This window comes from Syngnathus acus, chromosome 10 (genome assembly GCF_901709675.1).
Source record: "Syngnathus acus chromosome 10, fSynAcu1.2, whole genome shotgun sequence".
Lineage (NCBI taxonomy): Eukaryota > Metazoa > Chordata > Actinopteri > Syngnathiformes > Syngnathidae > Syngnathus > Syngnathus acus.
Window position 1 is genome coordinate 25379830 of NC_051095.1, and position 24685 is coordinate 25404514.

The 24685-nt window shown below is 43.0% G+C and overlaps 1 protein-coding gene across 4 annotated transcripts; it reads right to left on the reverse strand.

Annotated features, from left to right (window-relative positions):
- Positions 1-338: 338 nt before the first annotated feature.
- Positions 339-23330, reverse strand: LOC119129519 (protein ABHD18-like). 4 transcript variants are annotated; one of them, XM_037262865.1, is made up of 14 exons: positions 23223-23303; positions 22431-22539; positions 19662-19746; positions 19470-19570; positions 16007-16082; positions 15850-15934; positions 15536-15563; positions 15066-15204; positions 9260-9349; positions 8520-8621; positions 5679-5896; positions 5476-5549; positions 5098-5260; positions 339-636 (listed from the first exon to the last, which is right to left on the reverse strand). In XM_037262865.1, exons 1-14 carry the CDS (start codon positions 23287-23289, stop codon positions 579-581), a joined length of 1395 nt encoding a protein of 464 aa, XP_037118760.1. In that variant the 5' UTR covers positions 23290-23303; the 3' UTR covers positions 339-578. The 4 variants fall into 4 exon arrangements, with proteins under 4 accessions (XP_037118760.1, XP_037118759.1, XP_037118761.1 ...); XM_037262864.1 differs by having other exon boundaries at positions 5413-5549; positions 23223-23298; XM_037262866.1 differs by having other exon boundaries at positions 459-636; positions 5413-5549; positions 23218-23330.
- Between the last annotated feature and the right edge of the window lie 1355 nt (positions 23331-24685).

Genomic DNA, 24685 nt, shown 5'->3' on the forward strand with positions numbered 1-24685 from the left:
TCTGTGCACTCTAAATCATTAAATCCATCGATCAAATTCCTCATCCTTTGTCAACGCCGCGCGTGCACCCTGACGTCAGCCTCGTCGTTATTCCACAGATCTAGTATATAACTAGATTGTAGCGTTAACAAAGTACAAGGAAAGACGTGGGTTTGGTAAACGGCTCTTTATTTAACAAAACAAACTTCCAGGCGTGCGGCGGCGTGGACTTCCAGCCACGGAGGTGGAAGAGAGATCCATAGAATAGGACCGGGCGTGCGTAAAAGCCATGACCGAGCCCCATCCACCGTTCCCGGACCGTTCCCGGACAGCCAGGAAACATGATTCAGTAAGTCATATTCAGTCTAAAATGCTTTAAAAGATTCACATAGGCAAATTATTTCACTTTTAGGGAAGCCACAAATAGCCACAATCACTTGACAAACCAAAAAGCAAGGCTGAGAGAGAAGTTGCAAGTGGACGGTTTGGAAGAACTGTATTGTGTACTGTATACAAGGAGGAAAAAAATTCACGCAAACACACACCCAGCACAGTGCAAGCTACTGTTACAGGGCTAAGGGCCTTTAGGGTTTCCATGGCTACACAAGGTGGGGATACTTCAGGCAGAATCTGTTGAACGCATCATAGATGGCCTGTCTAAAAGCAAAAAGAGTAATCCATTAGAATATTTTTTAAAAAAAACACAAAAAAGTAGTGACTTTTTGTCGTAAGCGCAGTGTCAAAACTTTGGAACGTACGCTCTCGTCTATGCTAAGAGAAGTAGCCACAATTATAGTACCGTAATTTTCAGACTATGAGTCGCTCCGGAGTACAAGTCGCATCAGCAATAAAATGCCCAAAAAGTGAAAAAAAACATACCGTTTTTTTCCGTGTATAATGCGCAAAATTTAACTAATTTATTGTCCTAAAATCTGGGGTGCGCATTATACATGGGTACAAATTTATTTACATTTTTTCTTTTTTTTTTTTAAGAAAATCATGGTACAACAAAACCAACAACAGGACTAACCGACAAAGACGTGGAACAAAAAGACAGGGTGACATTACCAAAGACAGGAACAGAAACCAAACAGACATCATGACAGTAACACATGCAATGATCCGACGGTGAGCGAGGGGCAGACAGGACTTCAATACAAAACACGTTACATTGATTGAGGTGACACAGGAAGGGAGGGGCGACGCGAACAGAAACTATGGCAACCTAGACACATAGCAAAACTGGGGACGAGACATGACAAATCTCCCTCGAAATAAAACTTGAAATCACCTTTCTTCTTGTTTGTTGTCAATCGCGCATCGCATTCAGCCATCCTGCCCAACACACTTAGTCAGTAAAATTCATAATTGACGACACATCGTTTGATGCGATGGTGCAATCCTTGATGGTGTGTTATTGTCAAATATTGTTTGTTTTTTAATCTCCATCGCAAACCGGATATCATACGGAGGCCGCCATTACAGATGCGCAGAACGGATGCGCAAGACACGTCAGCTATATAAAGAGCAAGACTTCAGTTCTCTCCCTATTAGTTTCAATTCACAGTTTAATTAGCAGTTTCAATCAGCAAATAACAAAATGCGTATTACAGGTAATATTTTATTTCACAACACTTTGCCTTGTTCCTTTCTTCTTTGCTGTTCACTTCAAACACGCTCCATACGAACACAATGCTCTCGTATCAGACGCTTGCTCGATCACCTGCTCGTTTGCTGTCACAATGTACCCTACACAAATCCGAAACATTTGTTGCGGCTCCGAGTCACGACGAGGGGCAAGTTTTGGTTTCCAAGGGTGTTTTTATTCCTCTTCAACTTCTCTCCCATACAGAGCCGCCTTTTTCACATGTCCGCACGTCACTTTCCTCTCTTTTCATTTTAACCTAACTGATCGCGGTGGTGCCTTTATGGGCAGTCGGAGAAATCAACGCCAACAAAAAAAATACATCCAGCCTAGTTAAGACCATACCAAAGACTATAAAAATGGGACCCATTGCCTCCCTGCTTGGCACTCAGCATTAAGGGTTGGAATTGGGGGGTTAGATCACCAAATGATTCCCGAGCGCGGCGCCGCTGCTGCTCACTGCTCCCCTCTCCCCCAGGGGATGGATCAAAATCACACGGGGATGGGTCAAATGCAGAGGACAAATTTCACCACACCCAGATGCGTGTGTGACGATCATTGGGACTTAAAAAAAAAAAAAAAAGTCAAAATTCGCGTGCGTATTATACATGGGTACAGGCTTTTTTCCAGCATTGACATGCCATTTTTAGGGTGCGTATTATACATGGGGGCGCATTATACATGGAAAAAAACGGTATAAGTCGCTCCGGAGTATAAGTCGCATTTTGGGGGGCAATTTATTCGACAAAATCCTGTCATGCCTCGTCCCCAGTTTTGCTGTGTATAGGTTGTCATCGTTTCTGTGTGTCTGTGTGCTCGCCCCTCCCTTCCTGTGTGCCCTTGATTAGTGTAATCACACGCACCTGCCTCTCGTTACCTGTGTCTTATTTAAGTTCTGTTTGCGTGTCACTCGCCGTCGGAGCATTGCATGAGATGTGGACAATGCATGTCTCACTGTCACTCGGTTGTTTGGTTCCTGTCGTTTGTTTCACGTTTTGGCGATCAGTCCTATTGGTTTCGTTGTTTAGTCACGTCAGTTTGCCGGGTCTGTCTTTTAAGTTCCTGCAATAAACCCTGGTCCAAGCTGCACTTGGTCGCCTCGCTCCATTTCTACACTCCGAAGCCTGACAGAATGCTCCGACCATCACAGCGACCAGCGCTTGGACCTCCCTCCACCACCAGCTCCCACTGCGACGCCCGATCCACGTCCATCGTCCGAGAAGGTACCAGCGCCATCGGACTTCGCTCCAGCGACGCCCGATCCACGTCCATCGTCCGAGCAGGTTCCAGCGCCATGGGCTTCGCGGCCGCCATCGGAGTGCCTCCCGACGTCATCAGACTCGCGGCCGCCATCGGAGTGCCTCCCGACGTCATCAGACTCGCGGTCGCCAGATTCAAGCCAGCTGCGCCGGACCCGCGATCGTCCATGGCCCCACCCCTACTGCTGCAGCGCGTGGTGACTCTTGCCGCTGCGTACAGCTCCGCCTTCCAATTGGTGCTGATTGCGGTCCGGACTTCAACCCGCCGCCGATTGCGGCTCTGACTTTCCGAGTTTCCGCCGAGCGCGGTTCTGTCCCTGAGTTGCCGCCGTTTGCGGTTCTGTCCCTGAGTTGCCGCCGATTTGCGGTTCTGTTTCCCCGAGTTGCCGCCGATTGCGGTTCTGTTTCCCCGAGTTGCCGCCGATTGCGGTTCTGTTTCCCCGAGTTGCCGCCAGAGTGCGGTGCGGTTCGGTTCCCCTCGTCGCCGCCCGAGTGCGGTGCGGTTCGGTTCCCCTCGTCGCCGCCCGAGTGCGGTGCGGTTCGGTTCCCCTCGTCGCCGCCCGAGTGCGGTGCGGTTCGGTTCCCCTCGTCGCCGCCCGAGTGCGGTGCGGTTCGGTTCCCCTCGTCGCCGCCCGAGTGCGGTGCGGTTCGGTTCCCCTCGTTGGCGCCCGAGTGCGGTGCGGTTCGGTTCCCCAAGTCGCCGCCCGAGTGCGGTGCGATCCGGTTCCCCAAGTCGCCGCCCGAGTGCGGTGCGATTCGGTTCCCCAAGTCGCCGCCCGAGTGCGGTGCGATTCGGTTCCCCAAGTCGCCGCCCGAGTGCGGTGCGATTCGGTTCCCCAAGTCGCCGCCCGAGTGCGGTGCGATTCGGTTCCCCAAGTCGCCGCCTGAGTGCGGTGCGATTCTGTGCCCCAAGTCGCCGCCCGAGTGCGGTTCAAGCTATTCCGAATGCCATTAGGGTTGTCTGGACTAGTGCGCTCCGGAGTATAAGTCGCATTTTGAGAACGGCCCTGACGTAACATTCAGAGTTATTTTAAAAAAACTATTACATAAATAACACGTTTATAAAATCATCTGTGTCACTTCAATTCATTAAATCCATCGACCGTCCTTTGTCAACAATGGGTGCGCGCCGCTGACGGCGCTTGCACTTCAAAATATTCCACAGGCCCATATAACGATATATAAATTAGAAATCAAATAACTATTATATAAGCAATAATATTATCAAACCATCTGTGCACTCTAAATCATTAAATCCATCGATCAAATTCCTCGTCCTTTGTCAACAACGCCGCGCGTGAGCCCTGACGTCAGCCTTGTCGTTATTCCACAGATCTAGTATATAACTATATTGTAGCCTTAACAAAGTACAAGGAAAGACGTGGGTTTGGTAAACGGCTCTTTATTTAACAAAACAAACTTCCAGGCGTGTGGCAGCGTGGACTTCCAGCCACGGAGGTGGAAGAGAGATCCATAGAATAGGACCGGGCGTGCGTAAAAGCCATGACCGAGCCCCATCCACCGTCCCCGGACAGCCACCCGGCCGAGCGCCGGCCCTCGACTTCCATCCACGGAGGTGAAAGAGAGCTCAGTAGAGTAGGACCGGGCGTGCGTAAAAGCCATGTCCGAGCCCCATCCACCGTCCCTGGACAGCCACCCGGCCGAGCGCCGGCCCCCGACTTCAATCCACGGAGGTGAAAGAGAGCTCCGTAGAGTAGGACCGGGCGTGGGTAAAAGCCATAACAGTTTTTCAAACCTTCTGTGTCACTCCAAATCCTTAAATCCTTCAAACTCTTCGTCCTCCGTGTCACTTAGAAACAAAGCCGCTAATGATGCCGGTAGTACGTGGGGCCCTTCGTCATCTTCGTCATCCCGTGATCAATCTTTGTCCTTTATGTAAACAACCGCCGTGCCACGCCGCGTCGCGCTGCTGACGTCACTTGAAATCCAAATTACAGTAATCCCTACATCGCGGTTCGTTTATCGCGGTTTCACTTTTTTTTTTTTTGTAAAATTTTTGAAAAAAAAACATAAGTATTATAAGTCGCCCCCCCACCCAAACTATGAAAAAAAACGCGACTTATAGTCCGAAAATTACGGTAGATTTTGTTTGACAACACTTCTTTCAACATCAAATGAAAAAGACTACTGCATTAACATGCGACGGAGCGTTTCATCCTATGATTGTAAGTTTATCAAAGTAGTGGGTGGTACCTGAAGACGTTCTGTTTAAAAAGATAAGCACTGATATGTCCTCCATTCAGATAACGAACTTCACATCCAGGCCAGATCTCCTGTAGACTGAGGACCCCTGTCCGAGGGATATAGGCGTCCTCTTTGGCCTGAACCACGACGATAAGACTGGTGTCAACGGGGACTAGGGGGGACAGAAAAAGAAGGATAATTTCGCAGTTGGGACAAGAGAATTAAATGTTTGCCCAAATGCGTATGTATTGCGGGCACTCATCAGGTAAAGTGAAAAGAAAGCATGAGATTTCTGCATATGACTGCATGTACATTAGCACTAACCGGAGAAGTTGGCCATGTGTGTACACTCGTCCATCACTCCCTTCATGAAGCTTATCGACTCACTGTGTAATGATGGCCGACCAATTGGGGCTGAATCCGCCTTGTTCCCAATCAGTGATTTGTTTGCTTGGAAGTCACTTTAAAAACAGTAACGACGACTTATGAACATCTACCAAGAAAAGATATGCATCCCAAAAGTACAACTTGCAATGTATCATAAGTGCATCTGAATACAGAATGACAAAAGTCACTTTGGCAACAAATACCTTGGTAAAGGGTCTAAACCTGTCTTGGTGTTGTCCACTGACAATGTGTCTAAAGGGTGCCCAGCAACTCCGTCTCTGATCCACAGGCCAGGCCCAATTCCTGCCTTTGCCCCTGCGCTGGAGTAGCAGCCCACTGACAAGTTGTCCTCTCTAGGCTGGTCTAGTACATGCTCTAAAGAATGTTTGGCAAACCTTTGAGCCACCTTGAAGGAGTCAGCCTAACAAAGGAAACACACCTGATTAGCTTACATGTCAAAATATAAATCCTTCTACAACAACGGTCAACATGATTTCAACAAAAAAAATTAATCAGCGATGCAAGTAAACTTCCCTAGATATTATTTTTTCGAATCTGCTCTCTTTTTTTATCTAGCACATCCAAAGAATATGATGAGTACTGTGTAGTATAGTAATTAGGGGTGTAACGATTCATCGAGACACATCGATTAATCGATATAATGCTCTACGATTTGTTGGCATCGATGCTAAACGTAAACATCGATCTATATCGCCCGTTTTTGACCTCGGACATTAGACGCGACTTTATTTTGAAATCCAGTTCATTGTTGCTTGCTTCCTCTTTCCGGGAGCAGTGCGCGGCGTGTTGTGTTGTGAGCAGAGCAGGCACGTGAAAGGGGAGCCGACAACTACGCAGCTCCTGGGCTGGTGCTATGGCTAGTGTCCAAGAAGACGAGGAAATTCGCTCCCCTTTGGGCTTCAAGTCATTCGTTTGGAAGCACTTTGGATTCCAAAGAAAAGATGCACTTTAAAGTTAATGGTATTACAAAAAAAGAAAGAATATTCATTTTTCTTTACTTACTTACATGAGAAAAAATATAGGAATTTGATAAAGTTCAGTGTTAAAATAAGCACTTTGTATACTACAATACTCTTGTAATTTCCTAAATAAAGAGTTTGCAGTACCTTGTTGATTTTGCGTATGAATTGTTATAAATCAGGATATTGTTCTATATCGATCGTAGAGCACTATATCGTGATGTATCGTGAATGAATCACAGCAGGCTTTAAGATATCGGCAAATATCGTATCGTGGTTCTTTGTATCGATATGATATCGTATCGTGACAAAACCCGCGATTTACACCCCTAATAGTAATACATTTAGCAATATTTATGAATTACGGATTAGTTTCAGTAACACATAAGTGAGTTGAGTGGTGTATGTATGAAAATTGTAGACTGTAGAAGGGTTAGAAGAGTGTTACGCACGATATGCTAGTAGCCCACACCTCTCACATTATTAAGTGTTAGAGGTTGATTCTCCCTTACATCCAAACCAGTGTAGCACATCACATGGACAGTTCTACATGTAATATTAGTCTTGAAGATGCCCTCCTCTATCTGCTGCCCCTGGCCTTATGCACACCAGGATATAGGTGATGCCTCTGTGAGGTTAATCTTTTGACTTTACGAGTGCATTTAATACTATCTGTCCTGTGCTGCTGGATGAAAATGTAACTCGAATCAGGGCGGATGCATTTTTGCTCCAGTGGTGTGTGGACTATCTCTCCTGTAGACCACAGATTGTGCGTCTTCAGAACTCCACTTCAAATATCATCTCAAGTATCATGAGAGCACCACGGGAAACAGTGCTGGCACTGTTTCTTTATGCCATCTATACAACGGATTTTCAGCAGAATACCAGCAACTGCTTTCTTCAGAAATTTTCAAATGATACAGCAGTTGTCGGCCAGATCAGAGGAGTCGACGAGGAGTACCAGGAAATTAGCACAAAGTTTATCGACTGGAGTGAACACAATCATGTCATCCTTAACATTATAAAAACTAAGGAGATGATTGTGGATTTTAGGGCGAAGGAGGAGAAGAGCTCAACCATCACTATCAGGGACACCAAGGTGGAAGTGGTTTCTAACCTGCCCACCCTCTTCATGCCTTGGAGGTGATCAATGGCAGCATCTTCAGTCACAGACTGATGGCACCAAAGTGCAAGTCTGAGTATTTCAGAAATATTTTCATTCCAGCTGTTATTAGACTATTCAATGCACAAGGTTTATGATGACGATTTTTCCTTTGGATTTTTAATGTGTGAATCTTGCGGTCTGTGTGAGCTGCTGAAACAACAGGATTAATCAACTTTTTATGGTTTTTATTCTGAAATATTGTACACATTATTTACAACGCATGATAAAAAATTTATGTATGTGTATATGTATTGTGCAAGCTGTTATCGGTCAAACCTAAAACCCCCAAAATTAAAACATCTCTCAAAAACCTGACCTTTTTTTTTTAAATCAGCTTCAAAAACACATTAGGGCTGGTCGATTATGGGTAAAAATTATAATCACGATTATTCTGTTCAATATTGAAATCACGATTATTTGCATGATTATGTTTTTGAAATTGCGAAAGCATTTATTGAACATGTTTGCAACAGTATTTATTGAACATCCTGTCTCCTGTTAACAGTGTTGGGAAAGTTCTTTTTCTACACAAACTAGTTCAAAGTTCAGTTCACAAAGTTTAAAATGAACTTGTTCAGTTTATATTTCGTCTCGTCATCGCGCCATGCGACTGTGACAGAGATTGCCAAATCCTTTCCCCCTTTTCCCCCGCCTATTTAAGCCTCATTTACTAGTGTGTTTAGCGGGGTTTTATTTTGAAGTCCAAGAAGAGAAAACCTGTCGATTATATCAATTTTGAGATCTTCTGGAGTCAAAATCATGATTATGATTAAAATTTGATTAATTGAGCAGCCCTAAAATACATATAGGGACACATGAAGCAATCTTTGGTTAAAATTTGCTGTTGACCAGTGTACTTATTGGTTGTTGTATGCAAGGAAAAAAAACTGTCAACAAACCCCACAATACTCCAACAGCTTAATGATCTCTTCTTCATACACTGAATTGATAGCATATTGCTTCTCCAGCTCCGACCAATTCACTGCTTTACTTAGCACACCCTATACAGACATGAAAAACACAAAAAGGAAGAAACAGAAATTCAAGACTTAACTGTTCTTCAAATGTATTTGCAACAAGATGAGTGTCTTCCATGAGTTAGGGTTGGGGAATGAGTGCATCTTGTCAACTTGCAGGGAGGAAAATAATGCATTCGATCGGACACAGGCTGGTGAACATGAAAATCGTCATGGGGATCATTATCTTTTTCACAGAATTGTGAGTTTAATGAATTTCAACTCCAAAATTACTAATGTTAAAGAAGAAGTCAATCCTAAAAAGTCTTTACAATAATATGTTGTATGTGCCCCTACAAATCTAAACATGGCATTCTGATTAATATTACATTTGTGGAATATGTTTTAAACAGCAAAATTCAACCGTTTCTGTCCATCTCAAGAGGCAGCCATTTTGCCACTTGCTGTTGATTGAAATGAGTTGCCAGGTCTCAGGTCACAACCAATCACGAATCAACTTCAGAAAACCGGCGAGCCGTCGACAGCAAGTGGGAAAATGGCCGCCCTCTGAGATGGATAACAGGTGGATTTTGCCCATTTAATTTGTATTCCACAGATCCAAATTTTGGGAGTGACTTCCCCTTTGACATCTCCACCTTAGCTAGTAAGAGTGTGTGGATTACCGTGGTGAAGACACTCGAGGCAGTGGACCATGACAGACAGGGAATCAGAGGGATAGGCTTCGGCCAATTAGTCACTGCTAAGGACGACATCTTGACACAAACAAAATACCATATTACTGTCATCATCTGTGTGTACTACCTGGTGATCTAGCATGTGCCATTAGACAAGGGGGGAAACACACAAGTGGAAAAATCTTCATACTTCACTTTGTCATCGGACCTTAGTTAGTGGACAAGCAGTTTAATGTTTGCCTCATTTCAATTGCCCCTCTTCTTACATTGACATGCCAGTCGCTATAGAAAACATTAAATCCTGCCGGACTTATTCGTCCAAACTTTATGTTCCCAAGCAAACTGAAGCTTTGCTTTACCACTCATTAGCCTTGTTGTTGTTTTTATATTAGCTGCTACGCAATTTGTCAGTCACAATCCTACTTTCCATTGGTGTTACTAGAAATGCTTGAACCATTGAATGAGTTTTTTTCTAAACATTTCATTTTACCAAACTGTCAGGTAAACAAAGGAAGATGACCTTCAGTGATTCTCATGACAGAACGTGGGATGATTACCGTAATTTTCGGACTAAAAGTCGCTCCGGAGTACAAGTCGCATCAGCCATAAAATGCCCAAAAAAGTGAAAAAAAAACATATATAAGTCGCTCCGGAGCACAAGTCGCATTTTGGGGGGGTATTTATTCGACAAAATCCAACACCAAGAACAGACATGAACGAGCAACAACAGGCTAAATGATAGGTATGCTAACGTGACATAAACACAAACAAAGAGCTGAGAACGGGCCTGACGTAACATTCAGAGTTATTAAAAAAAACTATTACATAAATAACACGTTTATAAAACCATCCGTGTCACTCCAATTCATTAAATCCATCGATCGTCCTTTGTCAACAATGGGTGCGCGCCACTGACGGCGCTTGCACTTCAAAATATTCCACAGGCCCATATAACGATATATAAATTAGATATCAAATAACTATTATATAAGCAATAATATTATCAAACCATCTGTGCACTCTAAATCATTAAATCCATCGATCAAATTCCTCATCCTTTGTCAACGCCGCGCGTGCACCCTGACGTCAGCCTCGTCGTTATTCCACAGATCTAGTATATAACTAGATTGTAGCGTTAACAAAGTACAAGGAAAGACGTGGGTTTGGTAAACGGCTCTTTATTTAACAAAACAAACTTCCAGGCGTGCGGCGGCGTGGACTTCCAGCCACGGAGGTGGAAGAGAGATCCATAGAATAGGACCGGGCGTGCGTAAAAGCCATGACCGAGCCCCATCCACCGTTCCCGGACAGCCACCCGGCCGAGCGCCGGCCCTCGACTTCCATCCACGGAGGTGAAAGAGAGCTCCGTAGAGTAGGACCGGGCGTGCGTAAAAGCCATAATAGTTTTTCAAACCTTCTGTGTCACTCCAAATCCTTAAATCCTTCAAACTCTTCGTCCTCCGTCTAACTTAGAAACAAAGCCGCTAATGATGCCGGCAGTACGTGGGGCCCTTCGTCATCTTCGTCATCCCGTGATCAATCTTTGTCCTTTCTGTAAACAACCGCCACGCCGCGTCGCGCTGCTGACGTCACTTGAAATTCAAATTACAGTACCGGTTTTTTTCATGTATAATACGCACCCTAAAAATGGCATGTCGATGCTGGAAAAAAGCCTGTACCCATGTATAATACGCACCCAAATTTTGACTCCTACTTAAGTCCGTAAACGTAAAATTATTTCAGAAAAAAGATCATCTTTGGGAACAACCGGATGTTATTCTGCCGGTCAGTATCACTGCGCATGCGCTAGCAAACTCGATAGCGGAGAAATTTTTCGGATTTGTGTAGGGTACATTGTGACAGCAAACGAGCAGGTGATCGAGCAAGCGTCTGATACGAGAGCATTGTGTTCGTATGGAGCGTGTTTGAAGTGAACAGCAGAGAGGAAAGGAACAAGGCAAAGTGTTGTGAAATAAAATATTACCTGTAATACGCATTTTGTTATTTGCTGATTGAAACTAATAGGAAGAAAACTGAACTCTCGCTCTTTATATAGCTGACGTGTCTTGCGCATCCGTTCTGCGCATACTGTAATGGCGGCCTCCATATGATATCCGGTCTGCGATGGAGATTAAAAAACAAACAATATTTGACAATAACACACCATCAAGGATTGCATCATCGCATCAAACGATGTGTCGTCAATTATGAATTTTACTGACTAAGTGTGTTGGGCAGGATGGCTGAATGCGATGCGCGATTGACAACAAACAAGAAGAAAGGTGATTTCAAGTTTTATTTCGAGGGAGATTTTCTTCAAAAATTGTTGTACCCATGTATAATACGCACCCAAGATTTTAGGACAATAAATTAGTTAAATTTTGCGCATTATACATGAAAAAAAAACGGTAATCCCTTGCTACATCGCGGTTCGTTTATTGCGGTTTCACTTTTTTTTTTTTTTTTGAAAATTTTTGAAAAACAAACACATTTTGCGGCTTATAGTCCGGTGCGGTTTATATAGGATTTTTTCCGTGATTTTTGTGATGACTTGATCACTTTTATACACTCGTAAAAAGGCTGTGGACCGCTGTTGTGCGGCACCGCTTTGCTGGGCGGAGGGATGTATGACACTGGGGAGAAAAGTGGTGTGTTGATCGCATGTCCATCCGCCAGGCAAATAGTGCCGTAAAATTTACACAAAGATGAGACAGAACGAGATCAAGACGGACAATACTGAAAGGAAGCTTTTATACACAAACCGTCATTATGGGGGGCTTATATATGATTTTTTCCGTGATTTTTGTGACGACTTGATTACTTTTATACACTCGTAAAAAGGCTGTGGACTGCTGTTGTGCAGCACCGCTTTGCTGGGCGGAGGGATATGACATGGTCACTGGGGAGAAAAGTGGTGTGTTGATCGCATGTCCATCCGCCAGGCAAATAGTGCCGTAAAATTTACATAAAGATGAGACAGAACGAGATCAAGACGGACATTACTGAAAGGAAGCTTTTATACACAAACCATCATTATAGGGGGCTTATATATGATTATTTCCGTGATTTTTGTGATGACTTGATCACTTTTATACACTTGTAAAAAGGCTGTGGACCGCTGTTGTGCGGCACCGCTTTGCTGGGCGGAGGGATATATGGACACGGTCACTGGGGAGAAAAGTGGTGTGTTGATCGCATGTCCATCCGCCAGGCAAATAGTGCCGTATAATTCACACAAAGAAGAGACAGAACGAGATCAAGACGGACATTACTGAAAGGAAGCTTTTATACACAAACCGTCATTACAGGGGACAAAAGAAATGCATATGATGCCGCTTTTAAGCTAAAGGCAGTCGATGTTGATGACATTGTGTTGCGTCACCCTTTTCTTTATTTCGTGGTCCCGTCTACTCTGGAGCTATACGTGTCGCTCGCTAGTTTAATGTAATTTAGCGCTTCGTGCATGAATAAAATTAGCATGAACAGACCCTCATCATGGAAAATGCTAGAAGAAATGCATAAAACCGACGACGAAAGAGATACTGAGAAAGTGTGTGGCAAAGGATAACTAACGCTATTCCAATCGGAAGACTTCGATGGTTTCAATGCACAGGAGGAAGATGAAGACGATGAAGCTCTTTTTTTTACTTTTACTTGTATGCTTTTTTAATCAGCCCTGTTAGTGCTGTGCTACCGTGTTGCTGCTGTGTTACCGCCGCGTCTCAGTGACTTTTACCGGTATGTTTTATTTAATCAAACCCTATTAGTGCTGTGTTACTTCCGTGTTGCTGCGGTATTACTGCCCCGTCGCAGGCAGTGTTTGGAAAGAAATGTTAAGGTATGTTATTAAAACTTTAAAAAAGCTTTCTGTGTCCAGTCTTTCTTTGTTAATAACTCGCGTGCACACTTCCGTGTTGCTGCGGTACTACTGCTGCGTCACAGGCAATGTTTAGAAAGACATGTTAAAGTATGTTATTAAAACTTTAAAAAGGCTTTCTGTGTACTGTCTTTCTTTGTAAAAAACTCGTGTGCACGTGCGGCTTATAGTCCGGTGCGGCTTATACCGTAATTTTCAGACTATAAGTCGCGGTTTTTTTCATAGTTTGGGTGGGGGGGCGACTTATACTCAGGAGCGACTTATGTGGTTTTTTTTTCTCAAAAAATTTCAAAAAAATAAAATAAAATGAAACCGCGATAAACGAACCGCAATGTAGCAAGGGATTACTGTAATTTGAATTTCGAGTGACGACAGCAGCGCGACGTCGCGTCAGCAGCAGCTCGTCTTTGTCCTTTATGTAAACAACCGCCGCGCTGCCTCGTCGTTATTCCACAGATCTACTATATAACTATATTGTAGCGTTAACAAAGTTCAAGGAAAGACGTGGGTTTGGTAAACGGCTCTTTATTTAACAAAACAAACTTACAGGCGTGTGGCGGCGTGGACTTCCAGCCACGGAAGAGGAAGAGAGCTCCATACAATTCCACCGTCCTCGGACAGCCACCCGGCTGAGCGCCGGCCCTCGACTTCCATCCACGGAGGTGAAAGACAGCTCGGTAGAGTCGGACCGGGCGTGCGTAAAAGCATTGTCCGAGCCCCATCCACCGTCCCTGGACAGCCACCCGGCCGAGCGCCGGCGCCCGACTTCAATCCACGAAAGTGAAAGAGAGCTCCGTCGAGTGATCATCAGCAGCGCGACGCGACGTCGCGCGTCAGCAGTTTACATAAAGGACAAAGATCGACTCGTCCAGGGACGGTGGATGGGGCTCGGACAATGCTTTTACGCACGCCCGGTCCTCCTCTACCGAGCTGTCTTTCACCTCCGTGGATGGAAGTCGAGGGCCGGCGCTCAGCCGGGTGGCTGTCCGAGGACGGTGGATGGGGCTCGGTCATGGCTTTTACGCACGCCCGGTCCTATTATATGGAGCTCTCTTCCTCTTCCGTGGCTGGAAGTCCACGCCGCCACACGCCTGTAAGTTTGTTTTGTTAAATAAAGAGCCGTTTACCAAACCCACGTCTTTCCTTGAACTTTGTTAACGCTACAATCTAGTTATATACTAGATCTGTGGAATAACGACGAGGCTGACGTCAGGGTGCACGCGCGGCGTTGACAAAGGATGAGGAATTTGATCGATGGATTTAATGATTTAGAGTGCACAGATGGTTTGATAACATTATTGCTTATATAATAGTTATTTGATATATAATTTATATATCGTTATATGGGCCTGTGGAATATTTTGAAGTGCAAGAGCGTCAGCGGCGCGCACGCATTGTTGACAAAGGACGATTGATGGATTTAATGAATTGGAGTGACAGATGGTTTTATTAACGTGTTATTTATGTAATAGTTTTTTGAATAACTCTGAATTTTACGTCAGGGCCGTTCTCAGCTCTTAGTTTGTGTTTATGTCACGTTAGCATACCTATTGTTTAGCCTGTTGTTGCTCGTTCATGACTGTTCTTGGTGTTGGATTTTGTCGAATAAATTGCCCCCCCAAATGCGACTTATACTCCGGAGCGACTTATATATGTTTTTTTTTCACTTTTTTGGGCATTTTATGGCTGGTGCGACTTATACTCCGGTGCGACTTATAGTCCGAAAATTACGGTATATATAAGAAAAAAACGGAAATATCCCCGGATTTTAGCTGGTGCGGCTTATAGTCCGGTGCGGTTTATAGTCCGGAAATTACGGTAAATCGCTCCTGATTATATATCGCCCCCCCCCCCCCCCACCCAAACTATGAAAAAAAAACGCGACTTATAGTCCGAAAATTACGGTATGTCACTTACGTATCCTCCCATGGAGATACCGGTCATTCCAACAGGTGAGTAGCCCTCACTCTCAAGCCAATGGAGAAGCACAGATGACTCCAAAATCAGAGCGCCACCCATCACAAACAGGTCTGACACATTCTTTAGGCAGGACCGCCTAAAAAACAGAAAATCACACATGACTCTCTATTTGCAGAAACTGCCATTAGATTCAGCCACAATCCAAACACAAGAATGTGTGCTCGTGTATACCTTATTCTAAAAGTCATTCGAATTATCCCTATACTGCAGTGTTAATCGGTTGAATGGTATTTCATGGTCATTCTTAATTTATTCTCATCAAAACTCTCTCGGACGGAGTGTGCTTTAGCTTCCTCTTAAAGAAAAAAAAAAACATTGGTCCATTGAATATTAAACTTTCCATACTGTAGATGGGAATGAGTGTGGAAAGGTTGTCTGTTTCAGTGAGTAAAAAAGTTCAAACTTACAACTGGTCTTTTGGTTTTCGATAGCCATGTGAAACTGAGAGTTAAGAGATAACATTTTTGGAAATCGAAAGATGGGTAAAAGTCCAGCACACAGGATTCAGTCAGAGGGCAACCCACTCAATTTTAAAAATAAATCAATGATAAACTGCATAAAAATAGGGCAGCTCTTGTGAAAAAACTTGAACTGTAGTAGAGATCAGGCAGATTTGAAACGGGAAAACTACATCTCAATAATAACAAAAACTTGGGAACTGCAACTTATGTTAACATGTTGCATAAAACATTGTTAGTGTGCAAAAGCAGCAGAAGGATATAATAAGGGTTCTCCAAAAGTAGAGAAGCCATCCCTGCTTCTTTGACCATAGGCCTGGCCATCAGGGTCCTTCTGCGCCAGAAAAACTACAACGACAACATCAGGTTAAAATGACATGTACAAGTGGGTTAAAAACTTTGGTGAGGAAAACAACTTACATGATCCCCAGTCCCAGCTAAGTGAATGCATACTGGTCTGTTGCTCTGCCATCTTTTAGGCACTATAAACTGGAACCTGAAAATATTGATGTGTCAATTAAATTAGGAACATTAGAAACGTGTTCATTTTATCTTCTTGGCCAACTTGCTGCTCATTTTACATAATTTATGACACACGCACGCACACACATTAAAAATGAAGTCTATTTGCACTTGTACCCAAATAAAGATGAATCACATTCAAAAATTATTCTTTTTCAAATATAGAAATAGTGAATACATTCACACACATGACCGTAATAGCAATATTGTTTTAATTACATTGACCGATTAATCGGTCAACCGTATTTTTCTTTCTCTCCTGAAAATCAGCGTTGGCCTTGAATTTCTATATAGTTCATGGCTTAGTCATGATAACTATAATATTACAATTACTTTATATATAATAGTGGAAGAACATGTACTGTGAATTTCTGCATGTTCACAATTTGGCATTAGCAAATTTTTATTGGTGATTAGGTGATTAAACACTAAAAAAAGAAATCTACAATCGTCAAAAGTCCAAATCTGTTGGCATTTTGGGGGCCAAGCACTATGTTGAACTGTGGGACGAGCTTCATTGAGACATGCAATAGCCATTTTTAATAGAAAAAGTGATTTGCTGCCATCCATTGGCCATTACAAGCGTTTTGCTATAAATTCCTTATAGAATATGCAGCAGGTTTTAGTCACTTTCACTGTACTAATTAAAGGGTGACATACGACAGCACAGCATCTTGTGTAGTATCCATAAAAACACTTTAGATAGCAGTATTGCAGCCATGATAGTTGTTTGGGGCATTGCATTGCAGCAACCATGTCACGTATGCAATTACCGTAATTTTCGGACTATAAGTCGCGGTTTCTTTTCATAGTTTGGGTGGGGGGGCGACTTATAATAAGGAGCGACTTATGTTTTTTTTCAAAAAATTTCAAAAAAAAAAAAAAGTGAAGCCGCGCTAAACGAACCGCGATGTAGCAAGGGATTACTGTAATTTGAATTTCAAGTGACGTCAGCAGCGCGACGCGGCGTGGCGGTTTGTTACAAAAAGGACAAAGATTGATCACGGGATGACGAAGATGACGAAGGGCCCCACGTACTACCGGCATCATTAGTAGAGATGCACCGATCCGACTTTTTCAGTTTCGATACCGATACCGATGCCGTGGCTTTGCGTATCGGTCGATACCCGATACCGATCCGATATTATGGTTGACTTAACAAGCTACATACCTCTACATGTGGAACAGAAAAGACTAAAGGCAATGGCATCAGGCATGACTACACAGTTCATTTCTAAGACAAAATGTAACAAGATAAAGCAGATTCATGCAATGAACTATTTATTTGTAACAAAAATTGTGCAACAGCAGCAATAAAGTGTATCAGCATTTAAATTCAAGTAAATTAGGATACAAACTTCTTAAAAAAATAAATACAAATGTTGCAGCTGAAACTGCACTGGGCAAATATAGAAAGGGTGATCAAGCACACAGTAACCAAATATTAAAATAAATAGTAAACATGTAAACATTAGGTGCCGTTCCACATCACTCATGACCTGTTGATGCTCTAAAATTTAGAGTCTAAATGCTCATTTAAGCAGCAATGAGAAGTGCTCCCTGAAAACAAGCTCCGCTTAGTACTAGTACTATAACTGGCAGTACTACCACCACCCCTGGCAACATTAGCTTTGCGGACATTACAAACTGCCGTCGAGCTAGTTGGCGTGTTCAGTTTAAAGTACCTCCACACAGCTGACTCTTTCGTTCGCTCCATGTTTGCGTTTGTTTAGAAAACTCTCGTGGATGCGGCACACGTGCTGCTGACGTATGACGTAGCCGCGTCCCGCGGCACACGTGCTGCTGACGTATGACGTAGCCCGCGTCCCAATAGATTAAGGAAAGGATCGGCTCACAGATCGGCTGCATTTTCCGATACCCGATCCATCAATTTTGTTGATATCGGGGCCGATATCCGATCCAGATATCGGATCGGTGCATCTCTAATCATTAGCGGCTTTGTTTCTAAGTGACACGGAGGACGAAGAGTTTGAAGGATTTAAGGATTTGGAGTGACACAGAAGGTTTGAAAAACTATTATGGCTTTTACGCACGCCCGGTCCTACTCTACGGAGCTCTCTTTCACCTCCGTGGATTGAAGTCGGGGGCCGGCGCTCGGCCGGGTGGCTGTCCAGGGACGGTGGATGGGGCTCGGACATGGCTTTTACGCACGCCCGGTCCTACTCTATGGAGCTCTCTTTCACCTCCGTGGATAGAAGTCGGGGGCCGGCGCTCGGCCGGGTGGCTGTCCGGGGACGGTGGATGGCGCTCGGTCATGGCTTTTACGCACGCCCGGTCCTATTCTATGGATCTCTCTTCCACCTCCGTGGCTGGAAGTCCACGCCGCCACACGCCTGGAAGTTTGTTTTGTTAAATAAATAGCCGTTTACCAAACCCACGTCTTTCCTTGTACTTTGTTAACGCTACAATCTAGTTATATACTAGATCTGTGGAATAACGACGAGGCTGACGTCAGGGCGCACGCGCGGCGTTGTTGACAAAGGACGAGGAATTTGATCGATGGATTTAATGATTTAGAGTGCACAGATGGTTTGATAATATTGTTGCTTATATAATAGTTATTTGATATCTAATTTATATATCGTTATATGGGCCTGTGGAATATTTTGAAGTGCAAGCGCCGTCAGCGGCGCGCACCCATTGTTGACAAAGGACGATCGATGGATTTAATGAATTGGAGTGACACAGATGGTTTTATAAACGTGTTATTTATGTAATAGTTTTTTTTATAACTCTGAATGTTACGTCAGGCCCGTTCTCAGCTCTTTGTTTGTGTTTGTCACGTTAGCATACCTATCGTTTAGCCTGTTGCTCGTTCATGTCTGTTCTTGGTGTTGGATTTTGTCGAATAAATTGCCCCCCAAAATGCGACTTATACTCCGGAGCGACTTATATATGGTTTTTTTTCACTTTTTTGGGCATTTTATGGCTGATGCGACTTGTACTCTGGAGCGACTTTTAGTCCGAAAATTACGTTATGTAAAATTGAGGATCAGGTGTACTGTCTTTGTAGTTGTATCATTATTTTATCTGTTAAGGGCTTTGTTATAGCTGTGGCTGTTATAAAATGATCTATATAATAAAGTTGTATTGTATTGTATTGTATTGTATTGTATTGTATTGTATTGTATTGAGCTGGCTGCTCTGTAGCAAAAAGGGACTAAGTATGTTATTATTTCTCAACACTGAATGCTTTTAAAATCTGTGCACAACTTTTAGTTTGAATCACTTCAAATGACTATAGATTAAATTGTGCACATGTATACAAATGTCATGTCAGCTCCTGTTGTGATGTATCGATGTCATGTCAGCTCCTGTTGGAATGTATCAGGTTTATTACCTTGCTTTCACAGCCTCCGTTGGCAGGATTCCAGGTACTAAGTGCTCCAAAGGTGAAATGAAGACACCGTCATGGATGTAACAATCAGCATGTGCCTCTGTCTGTGCAAAAAATGCAAAGAACACACCTCTAGATATATATTTTAAAAAAACAACAGAAACACCACACTTGTAAAGAGAGAAGCTGCACTACCTTGTTAATTGAAACCGGATAGTCCTTGGGCACCAGAGACTTACAACTCTCTCTGTCTGCAATGACCTTACGGAACTCAAAAATTCTGTAGAGCACAGCCCCAGAAGTTGAACATCAGTACAAATCTATTTGCTCCATTTCTTATTATCAGCAACAACTCAGAGAACTAATGCAGTACCATGATTTATTCTCATTATCAAATGTTTTTACAAACATACGTACATATATTAAAAACATGGCGCATGGCTTTGTCATTTCTCATTAAAGTTTGGAAAGTATATATTGTGTTGTATTGGATAAATTGTCTTTACGTTGGTATGACCGTTAAGAACCTTACATTATATGTTTAGCTGTATAATGTTTACACGATGGCAGCAGTTTGTTTTGCAAGTTGTTGTTTCAAGATGCAAACAAATACGTTTACTTGTGTCACAGGGAAAAAAAGTGATTGGGAGTATTTTTCAGAGATTTCAATATTGTTTGCCCAATAGCACATTTGAATGTTTTGAACATGAGAAATATACAACAAATTCAACAAAGAAGACATCCCTGGTTGCCTTGATTCAAACTATGCAAATTATGACCTGGGTGAGAGAGGATCTGCTCTGAGAAAAACAAACCAAAGTAAAACAATATTTTAGCAAACATATTATTATTTATTTTAGTGATGGTAAATTACCGTATTGGCCCGAATATAAGACGACCCTGATAATAAGACGACCCACTCTTTTTCAAGACTCAAGTTTGAAAAAAGACTTTTTGACTCAAGTTTGAAAAAAATACTTTTAGAACACCAAATTTAATTTTTATACAGAAAATAATTACAGTACATCTGAAACAAATGATTATAACAATATATTCGAGAGAAAAAGCATGTTATTTTGCCTCATTCAAATCATAAAAAAACTGTCTATCACATCTTAATATCTGAACATTTAAATATGTAAACTAAAGTGCAATCACATTTGTAAATGAATGGCTTCTGGTTTTTAAAATGTAAATAAACCAATCTACTGTGATAAAACAACAAAATTGCAATAGCTGCATTAACCATCAAAGTGAAGTCTAACTGTAACTGTAGTCTTGAAACAAATCTGAATAAGGAAAAACATTGCAATAAAATAATGCAAACTGCTACCGCTATTGTTGGGGAGCCTGAGGACTGTATAGGGGGTTGGCTCGGATGGTTATGCTCTTTTCGCCCCCGGGTGTCGGTCAGAACACAGGAGGGAAGACGTGGTTCCGTTTTGATTGCTTTACTGAATTATTGGCAAAAACGTAACAGGCACTGTGGCTCATAGGGGCATACAGGCAAACTGGCAAAAAGGTATTGTGTGAAGGGTGTGTGTGTGTGGTTTGTGGGGTGTGTGTGTGTGTGTGTGTGTGTGGTTCTGCAAGACAGAAATACAGCATGTCAACGACCCCCACTTTTTCACTTATTTCAATGCAAAAAACATTGTCTTATATTCGGGCCAATACGGTATTAGGCTAATAATATGGATTTCTCGAGTCCACCACACATTTAAGAAGTGTGATGACACATATTGCATCGGCTCTCTTACATTAAAAGTAGGGTTTGAGATGGTATATAGCAGGGGTCCCCAAACCTTTTCCTGTGAGGGCCACATAACTTTTCCCTTCTCTGATGGGGGGCCGGTGTCAGTTTGTAACAGAAAAAGTGTGACGATCGTAGGGGAGCTTAAAAAATTTATTGTTTTCCAGAAAGCCACATATAACCAAATAACGGTTATTTAATAACCCTTTCCAGGTTCTTTACAGAAAAAAAGTCAGGAAACAAATAATAACACTATTAATGAAATAAATAATAACTAAATAACCCTCTCTGAGTTCTTCACAGAAAAAACAGGAAATAAATAATAACTAAATAACTCTCTCTGGGTTCCTCATAGAAAAAAAAGCCATGGAACATTAACTTTCTGTTGTGCCATGCACAATCTTAACAGATAAAAGTTCAGCTCAGTTGTCAGAGCAGAATCTCTCTGACACATATGAGCAGTCTCTTAAAGTTATTGTGTTCCTTCCTTATAATCCTTTTGTAGGTTCCAGTAGGCTTGTAGACACCGCTGTCTTTTTTGTTAAAGTTTGCTAGTGCGTCATAGTCTGGAGTAAAATTTGTTGTGGCAATTCTTAGGCGAGATCCGAGGTGTTGGTCCGTTTACCTCGATCTGTGACGGGTTGATGTTGACGTTCATGTGGCTGAACGTCACGTCGCGTACGTCGAGCCAAATTGGCCACTCTCTTTTAAACGCTCGGCACTGTGTCCACCTTGCTTTTCCTTGGGCGACTCATTTTAATGGAAGGATTCCAGGGGAAGGTTTGTGGGTGGCTTTAGCGCAAAACTGCATCTGAAAGCTCAGCGCGCGAATTACAAGAATGCTGTCGTCACAGCCCACGCTCTAAATTCGGGACTGATACAAATAGAGCGCGAGTGCGCCATGTCCGTACTACTGAGTACGTACACGCACTTGTGAGTGTGCACCGAGCTTTCTGACACGGCTTCCGGTAGTAAATGCGCAGGCGAGCGCTTCCCCATCTACTGGGGAAACGCAGTCATTGCAGGCAAAATGACCAAAAAAAAAAGTTTAATAATACAATTTGTTCAGGGTTGGCGGGCCGGATTAAACGGTCCCGTGGGCCGTATCCGGCCCGCGGGCCGTAGTTTGGTGACCACTGGTATATAGGTATGTGTATAGAGGCGGTCAACAATGGCACACAACCAAAAGAATCTTGGCATAATTTCCTCATTACCTCTTGAGATCTTCAGGCTTTCCCCACCCCCCAATGAAGAGTTTGCTGAGGAGGAGCCTTCTGTAAAATACATCCAGTCGACTCACACCCATGGACCAGCAACAGGCATCTGAACAGAAAGAAACGTGAAAATGTAACGTAAAATCAAGTGTTAAAGTGTTGCAATTCTGCACTCCTGACTCACAACAACTTGTTAGCCAAGCCAAAGACGGTTGGTCCGAAAAATAGTCAGTAATCACACAAACTGCGAGAGCAAGTAGCCAGATTTAACATTGTCACGCACAAGGTCAGTTGAAATAACTTAGGTGACCTTTAATCTGAATTCGCAATGAGCCTAACTACCGTAACTGCACTTATTTGCGAGACAACAGTATACACAGCTCGACTGCTCAGAGCGCAAGAGGTTAAAACACCAGAAGGATGAACAAAGAATACGAACATGCCAAAATGCTTCAAGAAAATGATAAGTTAACGCGTATGGTTAATGGGTACGATTTACGGACAGATACATCCGCAATACTACAACGCAAATTCCTGCTCTGAATGCAAGTCAGTATCTTTTACGCGCAGGTCCCTACGCTTCCGGTTGAACGAACAACGTTCAAACATTATTTCCGCGTGGAGTGAAACTATGTTCGTTATCCAACATTCATTTTGAGCTACGAGTAGCTTAAGCGTTGCTCTCGCTAAGATTTTCAGTACCCCGAGTGTGGGTTGGGTTAAGTAATATGTCAATTAAAGTAAACCCGCAGATATGTTTCTATAAGAAAGTAATAATTAACATTACCTCACTTTGTGTACAAACGTAGTTGTCTTGCGGCGAATTTATTGATAGAACAGATTCACAGTCAGCAACCATCCAGACTAAATAGGATGTCATGTCGATCTTTGATTCTGAACTGTAAGTCAACGTGGCCGCCATATTGGACGTGGCACGGTGCAGGCTGTGGTTATAATTTCTAGTAATGCTTCATGAACTTGTATTGTCGACAAAAAATCTACTTGTCATCACTTAGCGTTTCATTAATACCACTAGTAGCGAGCAGTCTGGGCAAAATCATCGTATTCAAAATCACACGCTCTTGTTCGTGTGATTTATGAAGAAATATATGAAATTGCGTGTGCCACGGGGATCGGTGAACGAAAGGCATTAACATCATTGCACTTTGTTTACTATCTTTTAACGAAGTTCATGGTCTGCTGACACCTTCAATATGGTGGACTTGTTGACGTATCAGAGTAACGGAGCCAAATGAGCTATGGTCACAAGGTTGGATGACTTAGTATTTGTCACAGTTCTGTGTATTGCGGTAGCTAATGTTACATTACTGCTATCTTCTGGGCAACTCCGAAATTGGCAGCTTGAACTGCAAGCCGTAGTAGTCCTATGACGTCATAGTAACACAAAAATGCACGCAGGTCGGAACACACTCGTCGTACCCGCCCTATTAGTAAAACCAAAATTATAGTAAATACTCGTATGAAATTCATTCATTGACACAAATGCAAAACAAGTGAGCAAAGGCAAGTTCGATCGACAGTAACCAAGCGTTTCTTCATGTGCTGTTCAAACTAATGAACAGTACAGTATGTCAGTTCGTATGTCGGAACAGCCGAGAACTACAGGCCTCGCGCCGGAGGAGTGAAGCCGAAGCCGCCGGCGGCCATCTTACGTTGCCAATCATTTCAGCGGCCTAACAAATCCATTAATTTCCCCGCGGTGTTTTCACGTTAGTTTTTGTCTCTATGGCGAAAATGACACCGTGTACAGTTGAAACATAAGTCTGGGACAGTGACGTGCGGTGAGGTTCATGACTGGGGAAGCACTGATAAAGGATTATAGCCTAAAACACGCATTTATGGCAATGTTTTCGGGGGGTCAGTAACAGTGGCAATGTAAGATGGCTGCTTAAGCTGCGAGAGGCCTATTGGTAATTTGCTTGCCCATTAATACAAACATCTGTACACAACCTGGTACACTAATGATTGTTGGGTTGGTATGCATTTCATACTGCGCTTGCATGAAAGGTATATTCCACAGGCTGTACTCTGTTGTCAGCTTCATAGCTATTTGTCAAGATAGAATGCTTGAGCCACATTTACCTACAGTGGTCACTGAAATGCACTACCATGAGTTGATATTTGTGTGACAGAAAGCCAACTTATTGGAATTCAAATTATACTTACCGTATTTTCCGCACTATTAGGCGCACTTAAAAACTTACATTTTACTTAAAAAACCACAGTGCGCCTTA

Coding starts and splice junctions, on each gene's coding strand:
- LOC119129519 (XM_037262864.1), bottom strand. CDS start 23,289: ATGGTTGCTGACTGTGAATCTGTTCTATCAATAAATTCGCCGCAAGAC. Junction 5,897..8,519: donor AGCTGTTGGAGTATTGTGGG/GTTTGTTGACAG, acceptor TTCCTTTGTTAG/GCTGACTCCTTCAAGGTGGC. Junction 5,550..5,678: donor GGTTTAGACCCTTTACCAAG/GTATTTGTTGCC, acceptor CTGTTTTTAAAG/TGACTTCCAAGCAAACAAAT.